The 21428-nt window shown below is 32.4% G+C and overlaps 2 protein-coding genes across 2 annotated transcripts; both read right to left on the bottom strand.

Moving 5' to 3' along the window:
• Nucleotides 1-587: 587 nt before the first annotated feature.
• On the bottom strand, nt 588-6036 carry LOC134234549 (uncharacterized). The gene is made up of 4 exons (XM_062716636.1): nt 5892-6036; nt 1412-1581; nt 1123-1209; nt 588-1000 (listed from the first exon to the last, which is right to left on the bottom strand). Exons 1-4 carry the CDS (start codon nt 5929-5931, stop codon nt 599-601), a joined length of 699 nt encoding a protein of 232 aa, XP_062572620.1. The 5' UTR covers nt 5932-6036; the 3' UTR covers nt 588-598.
• A 2039-nt stretch (nt 6037-8075) lies between these two features.
• Nucleotides 8076-21355, bottom strand: LOC134234546 (importin subunit alpha-7-like). The gene is made up of 15 exons (XM_062716634.1): nt 21206-21355; nt 19604-19735; nt 18045-18143; nt 17420-17516; nt 17044-17135; nt 16676-16807; nt 16207-16295; nt 15864-15966; nt 15764-15795; nt 15493-15639; nt 15195-15273; nt 14769-14894; nt 11876-11895; nt 11174-11349; nt 8076-10861 (listed from the first exon to the last, which is right to left on the bottom strand). The coding sequence occupies exons 1-15, from the start codon at nt 21215-21217 to the stop codon at nt 10668-10670; spliced, it is 1530 nt and encodes a 509-aa protein (XP_062572618.1). The 5' UTR covers nt 21218-21355; the 3' UTR covers nt 8076-10667.
• Nucleotides 21356-21428: the final 73 nt, after the last annotated feature.

The following is a 21428-nucleotide window of genomic DNA, read 5'->3' as shown; positions in this document are numbered from 1 at the left end:
GCCAAAACGCGTTTGATATAATATTCTCTTTTTCACTGGTTGGACAAGGAATCTCGACCACAATATATAATGTATACAGCGGAGAGGACAATACATACTAGACATGTTAAAAATGTTCATTCGGTTTATATTACAGTATACAAGAGTCTAATGGGCCACAACGCTCACCCTAGTAACTTTAACCCTGCTTAATTGTATGTAATGTACACTCATCGGAAATATAGGAGTTGCGCTTATTAAAACCTTTTCTCGGATTAATTTTTTTCTGTATTTACCCATATCGCTCGAAATTCCATTGGACTATAAAACAAACAGTTTGAAAATCTTATTGTTGGTGTTATCAATTGTATTAAGTCTTGGCATCCCAAACAGAATGATTACATGTTTCATGCACAGTTTTATCAAATTTTCAATTTATTGTGCAGAACATGTTATTAATTATTATCTTGATACAATCTTAACCATATATATGCTCTCTCTCTCTTTCTCCCTCTCTCAAATATATTATATTTTCATGAAAGGAAATATCATGTCCTGAGTATCACAGCTTCTTCAGTCAATTCTTATGTACTAAGATATGGTTTTTAGTTTTCAGTCTTCACTTGGAATAAGCTGGCGGAGGAGCGGTAGGGGTAGAGAAGCTATTGTAGCTGTATTGACCTCCAAAGCCCTCCTGGGGTTGTTGTTGGTAGTTCTGGTTTTCCATGGTACGAATCCTGCTCTCTAAATCAGCGATTCTGCTTTGAAAAAGCATCTCTCTCGGACTGTAAAGTCCAAATGCCTTTTTATAGACACAGAAAAATATAGATCCTAGGAAAACACATATGACCATGAGAAGGGCGATGAAAATAGCGATGAAGTTAAGGATGACCTCTTGGTCAGCGTTGGTGCCGCAATTTTCTTTTGATGAAGTACACATAGTAACACTTCCTATTGAGTAACCGAAGCATATTCCACATACACTAAAGCATGTGATACAGACGATGTAGTGGGACATCAGCTATAATAATGAAAATTGTGAATAATGTAAATTGTGTAAAAATATAATGAGCGTGAACTAAAATGAGATTTCTGTAAAGAAAATGATAACTGGCGCAGTTTCAATATTTGCCAAAGCTATACCAAGCATCGTGTCTTTGGAGGTGGTATAAACCCATAACGCACATCTTCTTTTGATGCCAGAAGACCTAATATGCTAGTCACTGAAAACTGAAAGACGAAAGATACATATATATACAAAATTCTCTCAAGTATAAATTAATCTCTATGGCATTTGGAGATAAAATATACGTATTACTAGGGGAAAAAAATAAATGATTTATCAATATTAAGTAAAAAAAATCAGTTAAGAATTATCGAATTGCATAGAAATAGCAAGCATAAAAAAATAACTAAAGTATTGAAATGTTACCACTGCTCCCGCCCATAAAGGAGCCCCTGCTATAACGGGGAAGTCAGCTCCACCAGAGAGGATCAGTATCACTATTCCTAGCACCATAGATACAAAGGAAACAGCAATAGATACAACAGAAAGCTTGAAAAGATGAGATAAAGCGTTGGTACGTCTCGTCAGTGTTATTTCTGGAATAGAATATAATACATATTTTGTATATTTGCCATTCTATGGCAATTACTGCTTATAGAATTTCTTAAATGTCTTTATGTTGTCTATCGATAGATGTTATCAAAATTTCTCCTTCCATATCCCATATATTTCTAAATATTAAGAATACTGTAGTTACATTTTCAAGAAATTGTGTAAAACAACTGATGAAAATCAATTAAAGATCAAGCATTAAAGATCAAGCTTTGAAAAATTGAAATCTATTTCTCAAACACTATCTTAAAAAAAGACGTGAAAACAAATCTTTGCTGGCGAAGGGGTCCTGGTCTGTAACTAAAGTGAAGAAAGAAACAGGTCAAAAATTACCATTGTCTTGTTAAAGTGGAAAACATGTGACTTTGCTTCCAAACTTAAATTTTTCAATTATATATACTGCACACCCTACTGTGCCTAGATATTGAAAATCTAAATACTAAATCCTATTGAGTGTCTTTGTTCTTCTTTTTCTCTCTACTACAATCCCGCTGGACACGTCATGACTAGTGGTGTTAATATAGTTGGAAATGAAGAACTTGGAAAACAATGATTGTAATACAGTAGGTCCTAAATACAAGGAGTTATGATTTTTGAATTGGTGACAGAACTGAATTCAGTCCAAATGTTGGACTAAATATGACAAGGAAGACCAGAACACTTTGAACAAAAAGAATTGTATTCAATTGAGAAATATATAGAATTTTCGTCTTAGAAAATTAAAAGGTAAAATGGGAACCATCTATTCTTCAGTTATCTTCTTACAAAAATATTGACTGCTGTAAAGAAGATATTTCAGAGGTAAAATGCTATTGCATGTTCTAAAAGTGATGTAAATGAGAGATTGATCCTCAAAAAATTTAAAAGAACTTTCAGAAACTTTGAAATCGCCATTTTCTTCAAAAGACTATCATCAAAATTTACCATTTTACCTTTTATACAACAATTCGATAATTTAAAATCAAGACTTTTTGATATCATACAACTTTACTTCAACACACACGGAGCTCGGAAATCTTCACATCTTGTGATTGGTCATCACTGAAATTACTTCGTTAAAAGTCATTCTGATTGTACACCCAAGTACACAAGAATTTCTCATTGACAACTTTTAGGTAGTCTTCATAGACCAAATTTTCCAACAAACTTACAGTGGCCACAACTTGTGCCTCTTTTTTAGGTGACCTGTTTTTATAGTACTATGAAGCAGACTTTATGCAACAAGAGGCCCATGGGCCACATCGCTCACCTGAGCACTGTGGCTAGGAAAATGTAGAAATTGGTTTATTATTGAAAAGTTTAAATCCAAAAGTAGTCTTATGACCAATCATGGCTTTGCTAATCTTGAGAAGATTTTTAAAGAATTTTCCTGTATATTTCTATGTAAAACTTTGGTTGGCCAACTATCATGATTTGAACAACTTGAATCTACACTACCTGAGGATGCTTCCATATAAGTATTATATCTTTGTTTTTCTTAAGAAGAAGATTATTTTTAAAGAATTTTCCTAAATATTTCTATGTAAAACTTTGGTTGGCCATTTTGCCCCCCCCCCACCTCCCGGGGTCATGATGTTAACAAACAAAATCTACACTACCTGAGGATGCTTCCATATAAATATGATCAATTATGGCTTTGTTATTCTTGAGAAGAAGATTTTTAAAGAATTTTCCTATATATTTCTATGCAAAATTTTGGTCTGCTATTTTGGCCTCGCCCCTACCCCCGTGGGTCATGATTTGAATAAACTTGAATCTACACTACCTGAGGATGCTTCCATATAAGTTTCATTTTTCCTGGCACAGTGGTTCTTGAGAAGAAGATTTTTAAAGAATTTTCCTACATATTTTTATGTAAAACTTTGGTCGGCCATTGTGGCCCCGTCCTACCCCCGGGGGTCATGATTTGAACAAAACTGAATCTGCACTACCTGAGGATGCTTCCATATAAGTTTCATTTTTCCTGGCACAATGGTTCTTGAGAAGAAGATTTTTAAAGTATTTTCCTACATATTTCTATGTAAAACTTTGGTCGGCCATTGTGGCCCCGCCCTACCCCCGGGGGTCATGATTTGAACAAACTTGAATCTACACTACCTGAGGATGCTTCCATATAAGTTTCTCTTCTTTTTATATATATTTTTATTAATTTCCAATTATCTCCCCTTGCATATGGCCCTTCATTAACAAATTTGAATCCCCTTCACCCAAGGATGCTTTGTGGCAAATTTGGTTGAAATTGGTCCAGCGGTTTTTGAGAAGAAGTCGAAAATGTGAAAAGTTTACAGACAGACAGACAGACAGACGGACGGACTACAGACAAAATGTGATCAGAAAAGCTCACTTGAGCCTTCGGCTCAGGTGAGCTAAAAACTATGGTTGAGAAGAAGTTATGTTCAACATTCAGACTTTAGTTTATTGACGTGATGTTCTGTGTGGTTATTTTCATTCCATCGTCTGTATTTGATATATCCCGGTGGACATGAAATAATAGACAATTTTCCTTACTCATGTAAGCTCTCTATATATATTACCTGCATATGGTATTTACGCCTCCCAACTTATTCGATACTCAAGAGCAAGCACTGACTACTGTTAAATTTTAATCTGAGACAAGACATTGACAGGTAAGTTGATATTACAGGAATTTCAACAACCCCACGTTTAAAGTCAGACTTTTGTAATTTCTAGATCGTTATAATGACCTTGTTAGCAAATATAACCTATGATTTGATCGTATTTTGGCCGACGATTTTCATACCATGTGTTAGGTGTCTGTTTTACACTAAAACTGACTACGGAATATTCCTTCACTTCCAATATAAACAAGGGTTCACGGCAGAAGTGACAGGTCAATAGGGGAAGCTTACTCCTCCAGGCACACCCATCTCACTTCTGGAATTTTACGGAGGTCCGTGGATTCTGGATTTGTCAACAGTTGAAGTTAATACACTGTTAAAGTTAACAGGAGAATTAAATTATGATATTCAAAATATATAAATAAAAATGCATTTGTTTTTTTTAATGGCTGAATATCATTATTTCTCACATGTTCTTGCAGACCAAGTTTAATTAGAAAAAGGCGTCCTTTTTTTTTACAAATGATTCCTGGATATTCATTTGAGATTTTATAAATTATTTTCTTTAATAATTAATGAGAAATAAAATGGTTTTATTCACACTATTTTGCAAACTAAGTTCCCTCTATGTTAGCAGTTTTAATGAAACAAAGTTCATTTTCGTAATTTTATAATCCGAAATATGGCCTGCCTGAAGAGGAGTTTAACCCTTTTCCTATCGACTTGTTCTCTGTAACTATATTAACTTCAAGTACATACATTTACTTGCATTACCAAATTCTAGAACCGCTACGCTGGGGCCATGAAAATCACAACTTTGGTAGAGGGTTCAATGAAATTTTACAAAACTGTTTAAAATTGATTACGAGAAGAAACTGAAAATGTTCCTTTAAAAGTCACGACCGATGAACGACGCTTAATGCAAGTTGCAAAACGACAGAGGAGGGTCACCTTAAGTGACCTAGAAACAGTGTTGCAGGAAAAATTTCATTTTGAGACATATAGTCAATTATTTTTTAAATCATTATCATTCCGGCCTGGTTGAGGAGCGGACATCCTTAAAAATCGTGCTGATACATTTTCTCGTATTTCCAGGGAATGTGTGTTTTTTTTTTTGTATTGATGAAACAAGGAAATCAGCAGTCTTGTTTAAAGACATAATTTCGTAAGTTTTATTGTCGATACACTGACCTTGTCAGCAAATACAAATTATTCATTGAGTCAAATGCTGACTGACGTTTTTCATACTGATTGTTAGTCCATTATTTATACACTGAATTGACGACGGATTTTTTCGTTATTTCCTGATCATGACAAGGAGCACACGGCGGGTGAGACCGGTCGGCAGGGGATGCTCACTCCCCCATGGGACTTGATCCCACCTCTGATGTTTTGGAGGTCCGTGTTTGCTCTTTTCCTATTTTATATTGTTTAATGGACATTTGAGTTTGAATAATGCCCGTTATCTTCATATACTTTATTCATAAACAATGTAGCATATCTCCAAATGTGTATAACTTTGTCAATATTGCTACAGCCTAAATTGTGTTTTCATATCATTTGAAGATCAGTCTATGTATGTTTACATATGATCGTTGAAATGGTAATGGATGTGTGAAAATAAACATATATTGGTTAAAACAATGATTTGTGAGAAAAGACATCAAAATGTAACATTAACTCAGCGTTTATATTTTTTTGCATTACAGTTTTACCTGATACTTGAGTATTGGGTCCTTTCAGTGAAGTAGCCATTTTTGTTGGTTAGAGTAATTTCCACTGTTGAGGTTATCAGCTTTTATAAAGGTATAATCACGTGTTTTTGATGTTTACCAATGTTATCATGTATACCAATACACATTAAGTAAACAAACACTAATACCTGTATGCAGTTGTTAATGGTATATTGCAACATAAGTAAAGGAAGTTGATGATTGAAAAGTTATGTCATTATCGCCGTGTATAGGGGCACATGTGGGGTTTCGGTTAAGTATCATATGAGGTTTCAACTCCGAAGCGATGATTTTTTGCACTTGGAAAATATATTTGTAAAAATCCTTCGCTAATGAATTCTTCGGGGCCAGATTGTAAGAACGTATTACCTTCCAAATTAGTGCAATAGGCTGTTGAAGGCGTTACGGATTCTGCAAACACTTCTGGACAGTTCAGTCGACTGAGAAAAGTTGTGGTGTCGCTGATATTCTTTGCTCTATGATTTTCAAAAGCGGACCTTTAAAGCTCATTTTAATGATGATAGATAAAGATTGATATAAAAACAATCCATGAAAACATTTCTCACCTTAAACAGTCTCTATTTCTGTAAGAAATATAAACTTTTGTGGCCAAATTCTACTGTGCCTAACGGGGTTTCAAGGTTTGTTAACATAGGGGGTTTCAACTCAAAGGCTTTTTCTATGTTTTAATCTTTGCACTACTATTCACTATACCATTATTTGACGGTACCGCAACAAAAGTGGGAGTTTTCAATGAAGAATTTCAGTAGTAAAATGTTATGGTTGGAAGAAATGCTCCCAATGCTATGTGCAAATTTCTTCCAAGTCATGTTGTAAATTTTGAATTTTCAATTTACCGGGTGGCAGTAAATACAAAATTTACAACATGACAACTTTGAGTTCAAAATTTACAACATGACCCCACATTTACTACAGGGAAATCTATTCCCTTGTGCATGAGACGCAACCTGTCTCTCGAGTGAGCTTTCACGTCTGTTCATTTTTGCAAATAGGTGACAACCAGACTTTTTGCTTACCATATGACCATTCATTTCTATTTCGTGGTAAATGGACGAAATCCATATTCTTGAAAGAAAGCAAATATTTAAACATAGTACAGAAAAAGCCTCTGGGTTGAAACCCCCTATGTTAACAAACCTTGAAACCCCGTTAGGCACCGTAGAATGTGGCCACAAAAGTTTATATTTCTTGCAGAAATAGAGACTGTTAAAGGTGAAAAAAGTTTTCATGGATTGTTATTATATCAATCTTTTTCTATCATCCTTAAAATGAGCTTTAAAGGTCCGCTTTTGAAAATCATAGAGCAAAGAATATCAGCGACACCACAACTTTTCCCAGTCGACTGAACTGTCCAGAAGTGTTTGCACAATCCGTAACACTTTCAAAAAGCCTATTGCACTAAATTGGAAGGTAATACATTCTTACAACCCGTGCACATGTCATAATGCAAAAAGTCATCGCTTCGGAGTTGAAACCCCATGTTACTTAACCGAAACTCCAGATGTGCCCCTATACACGGTGATTATGTTTATCATAAAGCTTTATTGCTAGATAATCTTTTACGTCATTTTCTAGTATAATATCCAAATATTGCGCAGATTCGTCAGACTTTGTAGTGTCTTTCATTTTAAGTTCAAATGAATACATACCATAGTAATGAAAAAAGAATCTTAATTAATAAACCGTCTTTGATATATCTAAATATTAAATCGATACCCACTATAAGAGACTTCTTTTCAAGGGAGAATGTTTTGAATAAATTCTGCTTCACATGAATACAAAAAAGATCTGCTAATATTGGGACTCAAGTAATGTACCCAGGACTGAAGAACTTGATCTCCAAAAACTATATATCAGTGGTCACAGTGACTTATTTCTATTTGCAATACACTTTCTTCCTTTCATTTTACACCTTAAAGTATCTAAGTAGAAGGGAGATACGAAAATGTAACAGATAGCTGACCATGACCGCCATACCATAAAATGGTCCATCTTTGATGGGTGTATTTACATTGTGAATATCAAATAAATGGCAATAATAGAGGTCCTACTATGGTAATTCTGTACCACAAAACGACAAATTTTCTTGAAGCATTTTGCTACTAATCATTTCATGAAAAAATTTTAAAAAAAAAAACACATGTAGAGGTTTAATGATTTATTCATAATAAATGGTCACACGTTTGACTTGACAATTGACAGTGTGGAATAAAATGTCATCTGTGTGCGTTTGGTGTTATGTTACTGGGAACTTTTCTTTCCCTGACGTGTGTTATTTTTATCTGGGGCCCTGGGGTAGTGTTCACCGACCTGAAGGACCCCCCTTCCCATGGAACTGTTTACTGTCCGTGAGGACCCCCCTCCCAATGGAACCATTTACTTCACAGGGGGCACTGTTGTTTGACAACCTTCTAAAGGGGCAGAAACTCTTCTTTGACCGCTGGGCATTTACATCTTGATCCCTTCTACCTGGGTCAGCAGCTTTGACATTGAGGTCTTACATGACCTTTGACTTTATTATGCCTATCTCAATAACTGGATTTTTTTCATAAGAAATTCCATTCACTCTTCATTAAGATTTAACAAAAATAAGAAAATTTCATCCTTATATAAAAAGCACCATTTGCTATCATAGCAACTGAAAAAAAAATAACAATTATAAAAAGAAACTCAATTTTGCATGCCCTTCACAACAGGGCGATTTAAAAAAAGTTGAGATCTTGGGGCTTTACTCTGAAATCATGAACACTCAATCCTGAGGGCAAAGAGTATAAATATAGGGCAAATATTTTCATGTTTAATACATGTGTAATTGTCCTTGATTTGTACAGAATGGCAGTGGCGCATGCGTGTGTGTGGCTGATAATTCTCAGCATGTATTCTGTAATCATCGGAGGTTGTTTTTGTGGTTGTGTAAATATACATTTGACATGTGACAATAAGTCATTCAAATTTCATTTTTCCTTTCCTAAAAGTTATATCTATAAGTTGTGTTTTCATATGACCTTTTTGTTTAACTTCTTTGGCATATTTACAAAACAAAAGAGATGTAATGATATACAAATATTACTTAACAAACCAAAATCTTTTCTTATTATAATACAAAAGAGATGCTTAACACTAACCATATTTAAATTAAGATTCAAAGAAAATGATACACATCCAGCTTCCAAATTAATATTAGAGAAAATTATCATAACTTTCATTACATTAAAAAATAATTGTAATTATTGTACCTTTTATAATTCTGTGAAATACAAGTATTTCATTGGCTTCGAATAATCTGACATAGTTCTTATTTGTTCAAAAATAATTGTGCATCGAGACAAAAAAGAAAGCTTAAAAATACCTCTGCAAGAACTTTGGAATTGTTTATAATCAAAAGAAATTATTAAATCTAACAACATGTTGAAATAACATACAAAAAGTGACTCTAAAATTGGTAACAAGATATTGTCATATTCCTTTGTCATTTCAAACAGTATCAACATACAAATACAGATTTGTAATCAAGTTATCAAGTATGATATACATATATCATTACATCCCAATAGGATATCTACAAGGACAGAGATGTGAGGTAAAAATACAAACAGAGACGTACAAGATAACCTAACTATATACTCCCATGTACATAAAAAGCAGAGGAAATCTAACCTAGGAGAGAAGGGGCCTAATTAATATACTTTTAAATCACTGGGTTTTGAAAAAAAAAAATCTTTGCTAAAAGAGCTGTCATTTGACACAGAGATTCTGTATGACAATTTAATATAATAACAGAAGTTTATAAAGAACTGAAAAATAAATGGAAACCAAAACAACATTTAGTATGCAGTATGCAGGGCTTTTAAACAGAGAAGAGAGAAAAAAACAGGAAAAATACCAATGTTAAAGAATGAAACAGAATGAATATATTAAGCTCCATATAAGAATACAAACATTCCAAAAAATCACAACAGGTACATAATCTGCATGATACTTAAAAAATAATTTCTTACATAAAACAACAACAAACATTTACGTTTAGAAACGGGGGTGATAACTCCATGCTCTGAAATTGTTTACTCTGAAGAACCAGTGGAAACTAAGTATCCTAAGTAAAAATCTTGATTCTCTTTTGCATAATGCAGCCCTGAAAATTTCCATTTTAATAAAATGTCAGCATTTGATCAGTTTCCAAGTTAAACTAAGTACTCTTATTATCTGTCATATTTCTCAATAGTTCTGAAATAAGAAAGACTGGGCAAATGAACCTGTGAAATTTTTACATTTGCTCACAAATAACTTTATACATTCAAGTGTTTACTTATAAAATATAATTAAATATTCTCTCTTGAAACTGTTGTCAACATTTTGGATTATTTGGTTTTGCTTTCAAATATTAAGCATTAACTACAAAGTAGTTTTGTTGAAGACCAATCACAAGATGTGAAAATTTCCGAGTTCCATTTCACGTTGATCAGTATTAAAGAAATTTTACAGGGCCAGATTAATCCATCAGTAGGCCTTCTTTTAAAAAAATAAATTGAATTAAATTTTACAATTCACTGTATGAAAGATAACAAAATTGATTATTTGAAATGCCTCTTAACATCCCCAACCCGCGATGAAATAATCTACACGGAGGTAGAAATACCAGATTGTTCTTATGAGATGACAATGTCTTTCATAATGCTCTGTAACTCTTTATCCTCCTTCACCATATCTCAACAGTTCTAGCCAATACAACAGCACCTCCTAGAACTGGAAACCACCCATCGGAACATTTTCAGCAGGGGCGTTAAATTCGTACTGCTGAGCGTTTTCATCCAGTTGAGGGGCTACTGCTTTGTCTTCCTCCTCCGTTCCAAAATATCGCTCAATCATGTCAAAAGCTTTCTGGTAGATTTCTCTGTTCTGGTGACTTTGTAGAAATTCTATCTTGTCTAGACCTACAAACAGAGGAAAAAAATTTAGTATGTACAAATACTCTAGCTCTGATTACTACTATTACTACAACAACAAAAAATCCTTAAAATTTTTAAGTTCCCCAATACCAACAAAAAAAGGGACATTTAAATTTTAAATCATTACAAATGTGATTTCTACTGACAGCCATTTAAAAATAAAATTGTAAAGCACTCATTTTAGAAATTTATCTAAATTAAGGCTTATAGGTTCTTTGATCTTTCAAGAGCAAGCATGTTTAATTTGTCATCAGGCATGAATAAAAGACATCTAGAGAACATCTTAAGAATCCTTACCATAACATTCCTCAATTAAGACAGCATAAGGATTTGTTCCATTATGATTCTTCGCGTCCTGCTCTCCCAGTCGTAGAATGTTTTCCAGCCCATTAAGAGCCACCTGTACAATTTTAGCATCCATCACTGTCAGTAAATCACATAGAGGAGGAATACAGTCCTGGTCTACCAAAAACCTACCAGAGAGTAAGATATTCATGTACTAAGTGCTCAAAATGACAACATTGGAAAGAAAATTACTGAAATACATGCATAACCATACCATAACCACACACATCAAAATGTCCTGATATGGAACGCCATCACTGCCTTATAGCATACAACTATGCATTTATTACGTCAATTTATCATTACGTGATGTGAACATATCTTTACGTTATGTCCATTTTTTATGAGATGATGTAAATATCAGGCTTGGGGTCAATTACTTTGAAATGTAATTAATTACTTTCAAATACATTGATAATTTTGTCAATTACTTGCAATTACAATTACATAGATTTTTTCAAATGTAATTAATTACTTTCAATTACTTTGACAAATGTAATTAAATACATTTCAATTACTTCGAGTTTTATTTTTATTAAAAAAAAAAATAAAGATTTTTTGTAAATAAGATTTTTTCTATAGCAATTGAATTCAATTTCATTCACTGTTTTTATATTGGGTATGATAGGACACACTGCAAAATTAGACCTTTACCTTATAATGAGTGTGACACACTGTATAAACAAATAAAACATTATGAGACAATTAATTATTGTACAAACACAAGCCCATGCTACACTAGTATGGTGTATGGCAATTTTCATTTTCTCTCAAATCATATTTTTGATTAAATAAATAATATCTATCACAATTCCATTCATTATTTTCTTTTAAAATGAATCAATACAGGTAAATTTAAAAAGGGATGTAGTTAGTGTAATTGCTGTAAAACAAATTAACTATCTAAACAATCATTGTTATTTGCAAGTGGGAATGGTGTGCAGAATTTATAAAATACGGGAATCTTCCCACCCGTATAAAACTATGTATCATGTAAATATCACCTTTTTAATTATAAACTTTCATTTTGAAAAAAAAGTAATTGAAATGTAATTGAAAAGTAATAAAATACATGACCATTTTTGAAATGTATTAATACATTCAATTACTTGTAATTGAACTCTTAATAAAATTAATATACTTTGAAAAATGTTTAATTACACTCAATTACAATTACTTTATTCAATTACCCCATCCCTGGTAAATATATCTTAAGATCATGTCAATGCTGCATTACATGAAGTAAATACACCCTTTCATTATGTCCGCACTTCATAACTTGAAGTAAAAAATTCATTATGTGAAGTGATAATGTGTTTACATTGTGTTAAAACTTTATTACGTGAAATGAATGTTTCTTTACATCATTTCATTTCTTTAAAATGTGAGGTCAAAATTGCATTACGTCAAGTAAATTGTGTTTTATAATTAAACTTATCATTACATGAAGTCAAAAGCCCATTCCTTTTTGAGAGTGTATATTTCTAATTATATCAAAGCATTATTACGTGATATGGATTTATTTTATTTTACGGCGAGGGCATCATGATATAACACATCTTACCTTTATGTCAGTGCTTTATTACGTGGTGTAAAAAGTGATAACATAATGTGAACATATCTTTATATTATATCAACACTTTATTACATTATGTCAAGCCTTCCGTGATGTGGATATATAATTACTTTATGTCAACTCTTTCTTATGTGATTTAAAAATATCTTTATATTGTGTTAACTGATCTACCATAAAGTTCATTTTTTAAAATACATTTAAAACATCAAAGATGTGTTTTTTTAGTATATAATGAATGTTGACGACAGTTTTTAATTATTAATATGCAATTCATATGGACATGCAAATTCCACCCCTACCCCCATAAAATTAATTTTTAAGTTCATAATATTATGTAATATCAAAATAGTTTAATATGCAATATCAAATTAGTTTTAATTACTTCTCATCAAATTCATTTTAAAAAAATCAGCTACCAACAAGAGCTATTTTTAATCCAACAGGCTTACCCATTTGGCTTGTCAAGTTTTTTCGGGTAAATGATTTTTTTTTCTGGCTGACCTCCTTTTTCAGCTACTACTCACACTAAAGTTATTAATTTCTCTCTCTAATTTGACATGCAATTTTCTGTTATCAAATTCTTCTGACCAGTGCTTCTAAATCAATTAGATATGAGGGCAGTGGTGGAATTTCTCAAGGACATACATTATATTTGTTAAAGATTGCTGTCAAGTATTTATAGTTTTAAAAAATAAGTATTTCAACTTAATTTAACATTTTTAAAACTAATAAGGTCCTACAAATACATAATATTTGATTACATTTTTTTGAATAATGTAAATGAATAGGAAAAAAAGACATTTTTTTTAAAAATTATACTTAAATTAAAGGTCACAGTGACCTTGAAATAGGTCGCGACACACCTTCTACCTAAGATGCATAAACTGGCCAAGTTTGATGATCGTAAGTCTTATAGTTTTCGAGTTATGGACTGGACAGGATTTTTCCATATTTGGCTATAACTTTTTAACTATAGGTCAGAGCGACCTACTTTCTGTGCGCGACACACCTTCTAAAAACAAGATTGTCATGAAAAGTTTGATAACTCTAGGCCTTATAGTATTAAAATTATGTATGTGTACATGTCATAAAGAGTTGACATAATGTAAGGAAAGTTCACACGATGCAATAGTAGTGTGGGTTAGCCTGTCATAAAGAGTCCCGCATAATGTACGGGCGTACACAAAATAGTATTGGGTAATGTCATAAAATATTCAAAAATGTTAATTGAACTTTCTTTTATAAAAAAAGTGGAAAATAATATTTTGTTTACTTGAACAATATAGGACTATATAAGACTATTGAAACAGAATGGGAATTTATTTGTATTTTTTTTATAAAGTCCATGCAATGGGTATTTTACCTGATTAACTTAATTCCTATTTCCTTTCATTTAATACATGTATTTTTTCTTAAAATTATTTTTTAGTTAAAATAATAAAATTGCAAGTCTTAAAAGTAATTATCCAGAAGTTTTTCAGACTTGTATTTATGATAATAATTACGTTTAAAGATTGACTAGACTAATTATGTTTTCCTTTGTATCAATAAAACCTTGCAATATATTGCATTTCACACTGGAGAAGTACAGTAGTATAACCCCATATTTAATCATGGCGGTAAAATCAAAAAACATGGAATCCTTCCATGTTTTCAACGTTCATCACAAAATACTTTTATGCTCTTTGCACTTGGATTTGGTAATAAAATATAAAGTATGACAATTTTTTTTTTGTTTCACATCGATGTAAAAAAGACATTTATTTTATAATCGATTAGTAGCATAATATGAGCTCTAATGGTGTGCAGAATCGATTGTCGGCGACTAGCACTAGATGTACTAGCTTTAAGGATGAAAAACTTCAGCATGATTGTTGGCTTTTAACTTATTAGAACATAAATTTTTAATCTTCTAAGAAATTTCCCATAGGAAAGTGAATTCTATACAGAGTTTATGTTCGGCAGACAAACCTGTATTTGCATTCTGTTTCCTGCTGTGATATTTGAAATCGTCCAACATGCCTCCTTGCGTATTGATTCTTTAGAACTACTGAGTAAATGTAACAGGCACGGCAGGGCAGAACAGTTCAAAATAATCTATAAAACAAAAAAATTCAAGTTAAATTCAAACAGATGCTATACATTTTTCACATTTTTATTAATTACTGTGTAATCAGTAATTGTGTGTGTTTTTAATTATTTCATTGTTCTTGTGGTATGAAGAGTCCCATGAATTTATGTCCTCCACAAAGTTTAAGATTTTAAACAGCACTTCTTCAAACAAGAAATAAATTACCCTTTCACCAATGATTTTTGCTTTAAACCACAAAAATTTGGTCCCAAGAAAGTGTCCTAGACGGTATGCAGGAATATCCAATAATAAATTCAATTAATTACCTGTGTTTGAAAATCATCTCCAGTAACTATGTTTCCAACAACTCTGAGGGCCGCAGAGACTACACTCTGATGTGTGTACCTACAAATTCAAGAGTCAGAATTAAAAAACTTCCTTTTCTGAGTTTAAGGTTTCAAAATAATGCTTTTAACAAGATTCCTTGTGTAGCTCATCAAAGAACATTTTTTTAAACTCTTCTCTAACCAAAACCTTTCTTTCAATTTTTTTCAAAACTGTCTTAATGGCTCTGAATGCTAACATCAACACTGTCAGATAGGCTGTTCTATTTTACAAACTTACATGAGAAGTTCCACCAGTCGGCGACACACCCCTGAATCTATCACAGACTGAATCTTTTCATTGGGACCGTCAGAGAGGTAAGATAATGCCCAGCATGCATCAGCTAGCACATCCTTGTCTGTGTGGAACAGCACAGCCAAATTATGGCTAGCACCCCACACCCCCCCCCTAATAACAGGCAACAGCCAAATTATAATATTAATATTGAGGCAACGGAGAAACCTAAAACACAGCCAAATTATACTATCAATATTGTAACACCCACACCCACCCCCATAATAACACAAGCAACGAGGAAGATACCTAAAACAGAGCTAAATTATACTACATTGTGTACCACTAAAGTATATTTTAATAGTTTTTCTTTTTACCTTTGCAAAATCTGGAGGAGGATTTTTTCCTCTACACAAATTAGATAAACACCATACAGCATTCCTTGTCATAGATAAACTGCTTGTATTTTTGCTTAATAACCTGTTAAAAGAAAATATTATTATCATTCTAATATTACTCTTACAAAATTATGAAATCACCAAAAAGATTTCTTGTAATATACAAGCATTTCATATTCACGTTTCAATCCCTAAAAATGCATGCGGAAAAGGTGTATTGCCATCATACGCATGGTACAAAATTGATTTTGTCATCACAAAAATGCTATACACTTTTAGAATTGATTTTTCAACATTTGAATGCTATACACTGGACACTTACTGTAACAGGGGGACCAGAATGCCTTCATTCAGTACGTAGTCCCTACACTCCGGACTGTCTCCAGCAATGTTCCCTAAAGCCCATACAGCCTGTAAAGTATTATATGTTGTTTATATATACAGATTGTTTGTATATACAGAACAAGGTGATATTCTGTGAAATGACCAAAGACTAGAAGTGAATACCCTTCTACTAAGAAAAATATGTTTTTTTCTTCTTCGCATATTTACACAATTATGCACATACATTGTATATTGTAAATTTTATGTTGATAGTGCAATCATGACTATAAAAATCAAAGACTTTAATTCTCAGGTTTGACTTGTCACACAATTTGAACATACATGTATATGACCTTGACATTGGAAAGTAAAGTTCAAGTTGGAGATACATGTATATATATTGATGTCATGAAGATCAACACCTTTAACACCTGTTAAATTTCACCTGTGACGTGTGTATATCTCACCTGTTCCTGTACATCCTCTATATCTGATGCCAGTAATTTTATAAATATTGGCACAGCACCTGCTTCTATCACCACTCTGGTTTGTAGGGAGGTTCCTGATGCTATGTTTGTCAGGGCCCAGGCAGCTTCAAACTGCAGGGAAGAAAACATCAAAATTTACAGTCTTTGTCAATGATTTGGATCAAAACGGATATATCCTTTCTCTGCATTTGATTCTTATGTACTTAATTCATTTTGACTGTATGGTGATGTAAATAAATAGAATTGAATCTTATTTAAAATCTGAGTTCAGTTAAAGCTAAAAGATGTTTGCAATATATACATATATTTTATATTGTAAAAATATATATAATCATGATTATACAAACTTGTAAAGAGCAGTTGCCATCTTTCTGTAAAAATTCCACAAATCTGGGAACAATGCCTGTCTGAATCACTTCATCTATAGGTGGGTTTGGTTCTACAATGATATTTTTATTTGTCAATAAGGTTTTATTTTTAATATGTTCAGCTATAATAAGAGACCAAAGTGGGTGCAAGACCTAAGCAAAGCATTTAGCAAATCTGATGGTACATACACTTGTAATCCTGTAATTTGTACTATATTCCCTCAAAGTCTTCAATCAGTTTACATATTATGAAAATTGTTCATTGTTGATTTAAACATTTATGTTCCCCATTTGAGATTTTTTACTGTTGACATATTTTAAATCCCTGATTATAGAAGTATTTTCCAGTACCCACCTCTGGAGAGGAGTTTTCTAAATTTCTGTGTGGCTGCTTCTTGTTCCTCCACATTTTCACTGTACAACACTTGGATCATTTCCTGAGTAATGCCTCCCTGTCAAATACAACAGGAGTTAAAGAATAAAATCTCCAAGAAAATAGACTTTTAAGTCCCATATTACTATGCTATAAGATATAACCATTGACACACAATGCAGTCCCTATTAGCAAAAAGCAACTCTAAATTTTCTTTTTAAGATTGCAGTGCATGAATATTTAAAATGGAAAGTTGGATTGATCATTAAACACCATCAACATTCATAAAACAGTGATTTATGTGTACATGAATTCTTAGGAGTCATCATTTTTGGGGAGAATATCACCAGTCTTCTCATCTTCACTAGCCAAGGGTTTCACTCAACTCCACTCCTAAACGGAGTGGACAAATAACCCCTGGCTAGCAATGATGCAGTCTTCTAGCTAGTAATGTTGACTATTGGTATGTTCTTTCAAGCTAGTGAGCATCGTTTCATCATTCAGAGGGGAAAAATGTTTGTTTGTTTTTTGACACAAGTATTTCTTAAAGAATCATCATATTAAATAAAGTAATGCTAAGTTCTATAATCAAGAAATCTGAACTCACGGTGTATGGGGTTGAGCTAACTGTGTTGTCATGGATATTTCCTCCAGCAAAATCCTCTGGACCCCCAGTTGGCATGGAAACATTCCTCCTTTTAAAAAGCTACAGGAGAAAATTTACAACAATGAACTTAACCTTGTTTGAAGAATACTAAATGATGGGTTATCATACCAGGGTCCGACACTCATCATTATTTGGTCTCGCCATTTGGGCAACCTTGGTGTGATCACAGGTTGCCCGAATGAATTTCAGGTCATCCAAAATGAAATATCAAATGAAACAAAACTTAATGTGCAAGTGTTTAAAATTGATAAGATAATTAACAGAAGTGTTTTTGAATTTAAAAATTATGTAAACCAGACATTTTTGGAATATCAAGATGTTTTCAAGTATTTTATCAAACAAAAATATAAGCAGAATCAGACATGCAGAATGCTAATGTTTGTAGTTTAAAACATTCATTTTCACTTACCATGAAGGCCTAAATAAATGGGGTCAAATATCCCTGGACTGAATTACCTACGTGTGATATTACAGTGGACACCCAACATGGCTGTCTAGCAGCAGAAAACGATCATCAGATGATCAGAAAGTTGTAGGGGAAATGCAAGATGTTACAATGATGATTATTACTCTTTATATTTAAGGTGATTTATGACTTAGCTGACATATTTTATATCTCAAATAAAACTTTTTAAAGGCTTTTGGTAAAAATTGCATCAGCAGATTGATCGCACACTGAGATTTGGCAGGAAGAAAAATCTACGCGGCTGCAATTTGAACATGTGAAATGGGTTGGTTTGGAGTCAGAAAAATATGTTTTCAAGGCCCTATGAAGTTTATTTTAAAATATTAAACATCATTATTAAATTTTTAAATATTCCCAACTCCTCCCAGGTCATCATTTGGGCGAGCCAGTCTGAAAATCAGGTCGTCTGAAATCATTTCTGGATGGAAAGGATGAGGTGACGAGCGTGAATGTCGAACCCTGCATACAGTTCTATATTGTAACCACATTATTAGTATATCATGTTATATAAACAAGGTTCTACAATTTTTCTGTTATAGGTATCAGATTCTACTAATTCATTTTTTCATACACATGGAACTTATAAAATTATTCAGTAGTATGTGTACATAATCAAATGTTCATATTATTCATTATTTACACTTCAACTTTTCATTTATTAAGAATGTCATTCCCATCGGCCCCATTGAAGGGGTAGATAAATCAAGATATTTCATGTCAGTTCATATCATTAAACTGAAGTCATTTAAATTTTTAAACAAAATGAAAAAATCAAATTTGTCAACTTTAATTACACAAAATGGCAATGCAAGCTTGTTTTTGCCCTTTAATCTCTACTCAATGTGTTTACCATATTTACTTCATTATGTGTTCAAAATTAAGCAATATATCACAACTACTGAAATGTTTTATTTTTTAGCACCTTTGAATTTGTTCATGTCTTCAGTTTATAATGAACAGCCTAAGGCGATATTTTGTTTATTACAATACTTTCACCTGTGTTTACCTGTTTTCACCTGTGTACCGTGTTTACCTGTTCATCTCTTTTCTGTTTCCTGAGCTGGATCCCCTCCTCTTCACGCCTTCGTCTGAGTTCCTGTGAGTCTAGTGCTTTGTTTTTGTAAGACTTGAGTCTATTGGCTGGACTTTCTGCATTAGATGACATCTGAAACACGTAATTAGAATTCAATTATAAAAAAATTCATCATTGAATCTTGTTCTTCGCAATCAATGTTTAAAAGCATGAAAATAATCAATTTACTGTAATTAATTTTCATTACTTTCTGTCAAATCAGGTCAACAGGAGTTATGTAGAGGGAGATAACAAAGAACGTCATGACTAAGGGTACAAGTCAAAACGGCACCTGGTGAAAACGGCACTTAGGAAATATGCAAAACGGCACTTGAGAGTAGTCAAAACGGCACTTTAGAAAAGTCAGAACGGCACTTTTTTTATTTTGAGAATTTGATATTGTTTATACAGAAAATGAATCTTTATGTTACATTAATTTATAGTAATAAATGTGTATATTATTATTGATAAAAAGTTTAAAAAATATTTTAGGAAAAAAATTAAACTGATTCATTTGAAAATTATTATAGTTTTGTACAGGGGTTAGATTTTTAAAATGTATTTATATTTTAAATCATATAACTATATTTATTTACTACAAAAGAGATCAAATCCCAATTATATTATTATGATCCTTTGAAATTAAAAAATTTATAGTGTTGCAAATATGTATACTACTGTTTTGGGGGTGCCAGTCACAGTTGACTAGTTGACTAATTAGAAGCCAGTTAGAGTATGTTTACTAAGAATACACTTGTAGGTTTAGGAAACAAAAGACCATTTCACACCTCCCCTTCAATAATCTGTTGATCGTCAAATTGCAATCATATACAGCTACTTTTGTGTATTTCTCGACAAAATGTCAAATGGATTGTACACAAGTTAGAAAAACTAACTGTACATAAAATATGAGTAGCCATGCAACATTTAATAATATAATAAACATGTACATACAAGAACAAAACATTTGTTTTTTTATAATGAAGATATACAATGTTGATATTGTTAAAATAATTTCTACAGAATTAGATAGAAATGTGAGATAAAGTGACTCTTTCTGTAAATATTGTTTTTTTTTAAAATCATTAACACCATTTCTTTTTTCATATTATCAACACTACACTACAAATATAATTATTCTAAATCCCACATATTGTTGTGTTATAGCTTAAAAATACTACCTTTAAAAATAGATTGAAAATAAAGCAAAATTGAAGCACAAAAAAATTCTAAAGTCAATAAATTAAATTTTGACTTAAAAAGAACTTATGTGAAGTATATATCATAACACTATTATATACTTTTTTCTCTAAGTGCCGTTTTAACCAAGTGCCGTTTTCACTAAGTGCCGTTTTAACCAAGTGCCGTTTTGCATATTCCAGGTGCCGTTTTCACCAGGTGCCATTTTCACTAGGTGCCGTTCTAACCATAATTCATGACTAATGTGATGTGTTTTTTAGATTGGGACTGACACATTTACCATCAACATTATCAAATCAAAAGATCATACAAAAATGTCACTATTGTAGGCTACGTCAGGGTACATTTATAACTTCTACTCACATCGTAAGGCATTTAGGTTCATAAATCAAGTATTTTTAGAAACTTTATATGGCTTCTTTCTTCCTTTCTAAGACAAAACCACCATTTTACTTCAGACGAACCGAGCATGCGTTTTCCCAACAGCTGATTTCCCGGAAAATTTACCTATCTTTTAAATCTGGGAAGGAATTTGATTTTTGGATGAATTATTTCAAAAAATTATTTTTAACTGCAATAAAATTAA

The sequence above is a fragment of the Saccostrea cucullata genome, unplaced genomic scaffold (genome assembly GCF_032062105.1).
Source record: "Saccostrea cucullata isolate Sc308-1 unplaced genomic scaffold, CSIRO_AGI_Scuc_v1 ctg18885, whole genome shotgun sequence".
NCBI classification, from domain to species: domain Eukaryota; kingdom Metazoa; phylum Mollusca; class Bivalvia; order Ostreida; family Ostreidae; genus Saccostrea; species Saccostrea cuccullata.
This window is presented reverse-complemented; position numbering and strand designations above follow the sequence as displayed.

Coding starts and splice junctions, on each gene's coding strand:
- LOC134234549 (XM_062716636.1), bottom strand. CDS start 5,931: ATGGCTACTTCACTGAAAGGACCCAATACTCAAGTATCAG. Junction 1,210..1,411: donor CTTTATGGGCGGGAGCAGTG/GTAACATTTCAA, acceptor TTCGTCTTTCAG/TTTTCAGTGACTAGCATATT. Junction 1,001..1,122: donor CTCCAAAGACACGATGCTTG/GTATAGCTTTGG, acceptor TCATTATTATAG/CTGATGTCCCACTACATCGT.
- LOC134234546 (XM_062716634.1), bottom strand. Junction 17,136..17,419: donor TAGAAAACTCCTCTCCAGAG/GTGGGTACTGGA, acceptor ATATCATTGTAG/AACCAAACCCACCTATAGAT. Junction 15,796..15,863: donor CTCCTCCAGATTTTGCAAAG/GTAAAAAGAAAA, acceptor GCTCTGTTTTAG/GTATCTTCCTCGTTGCTTGT.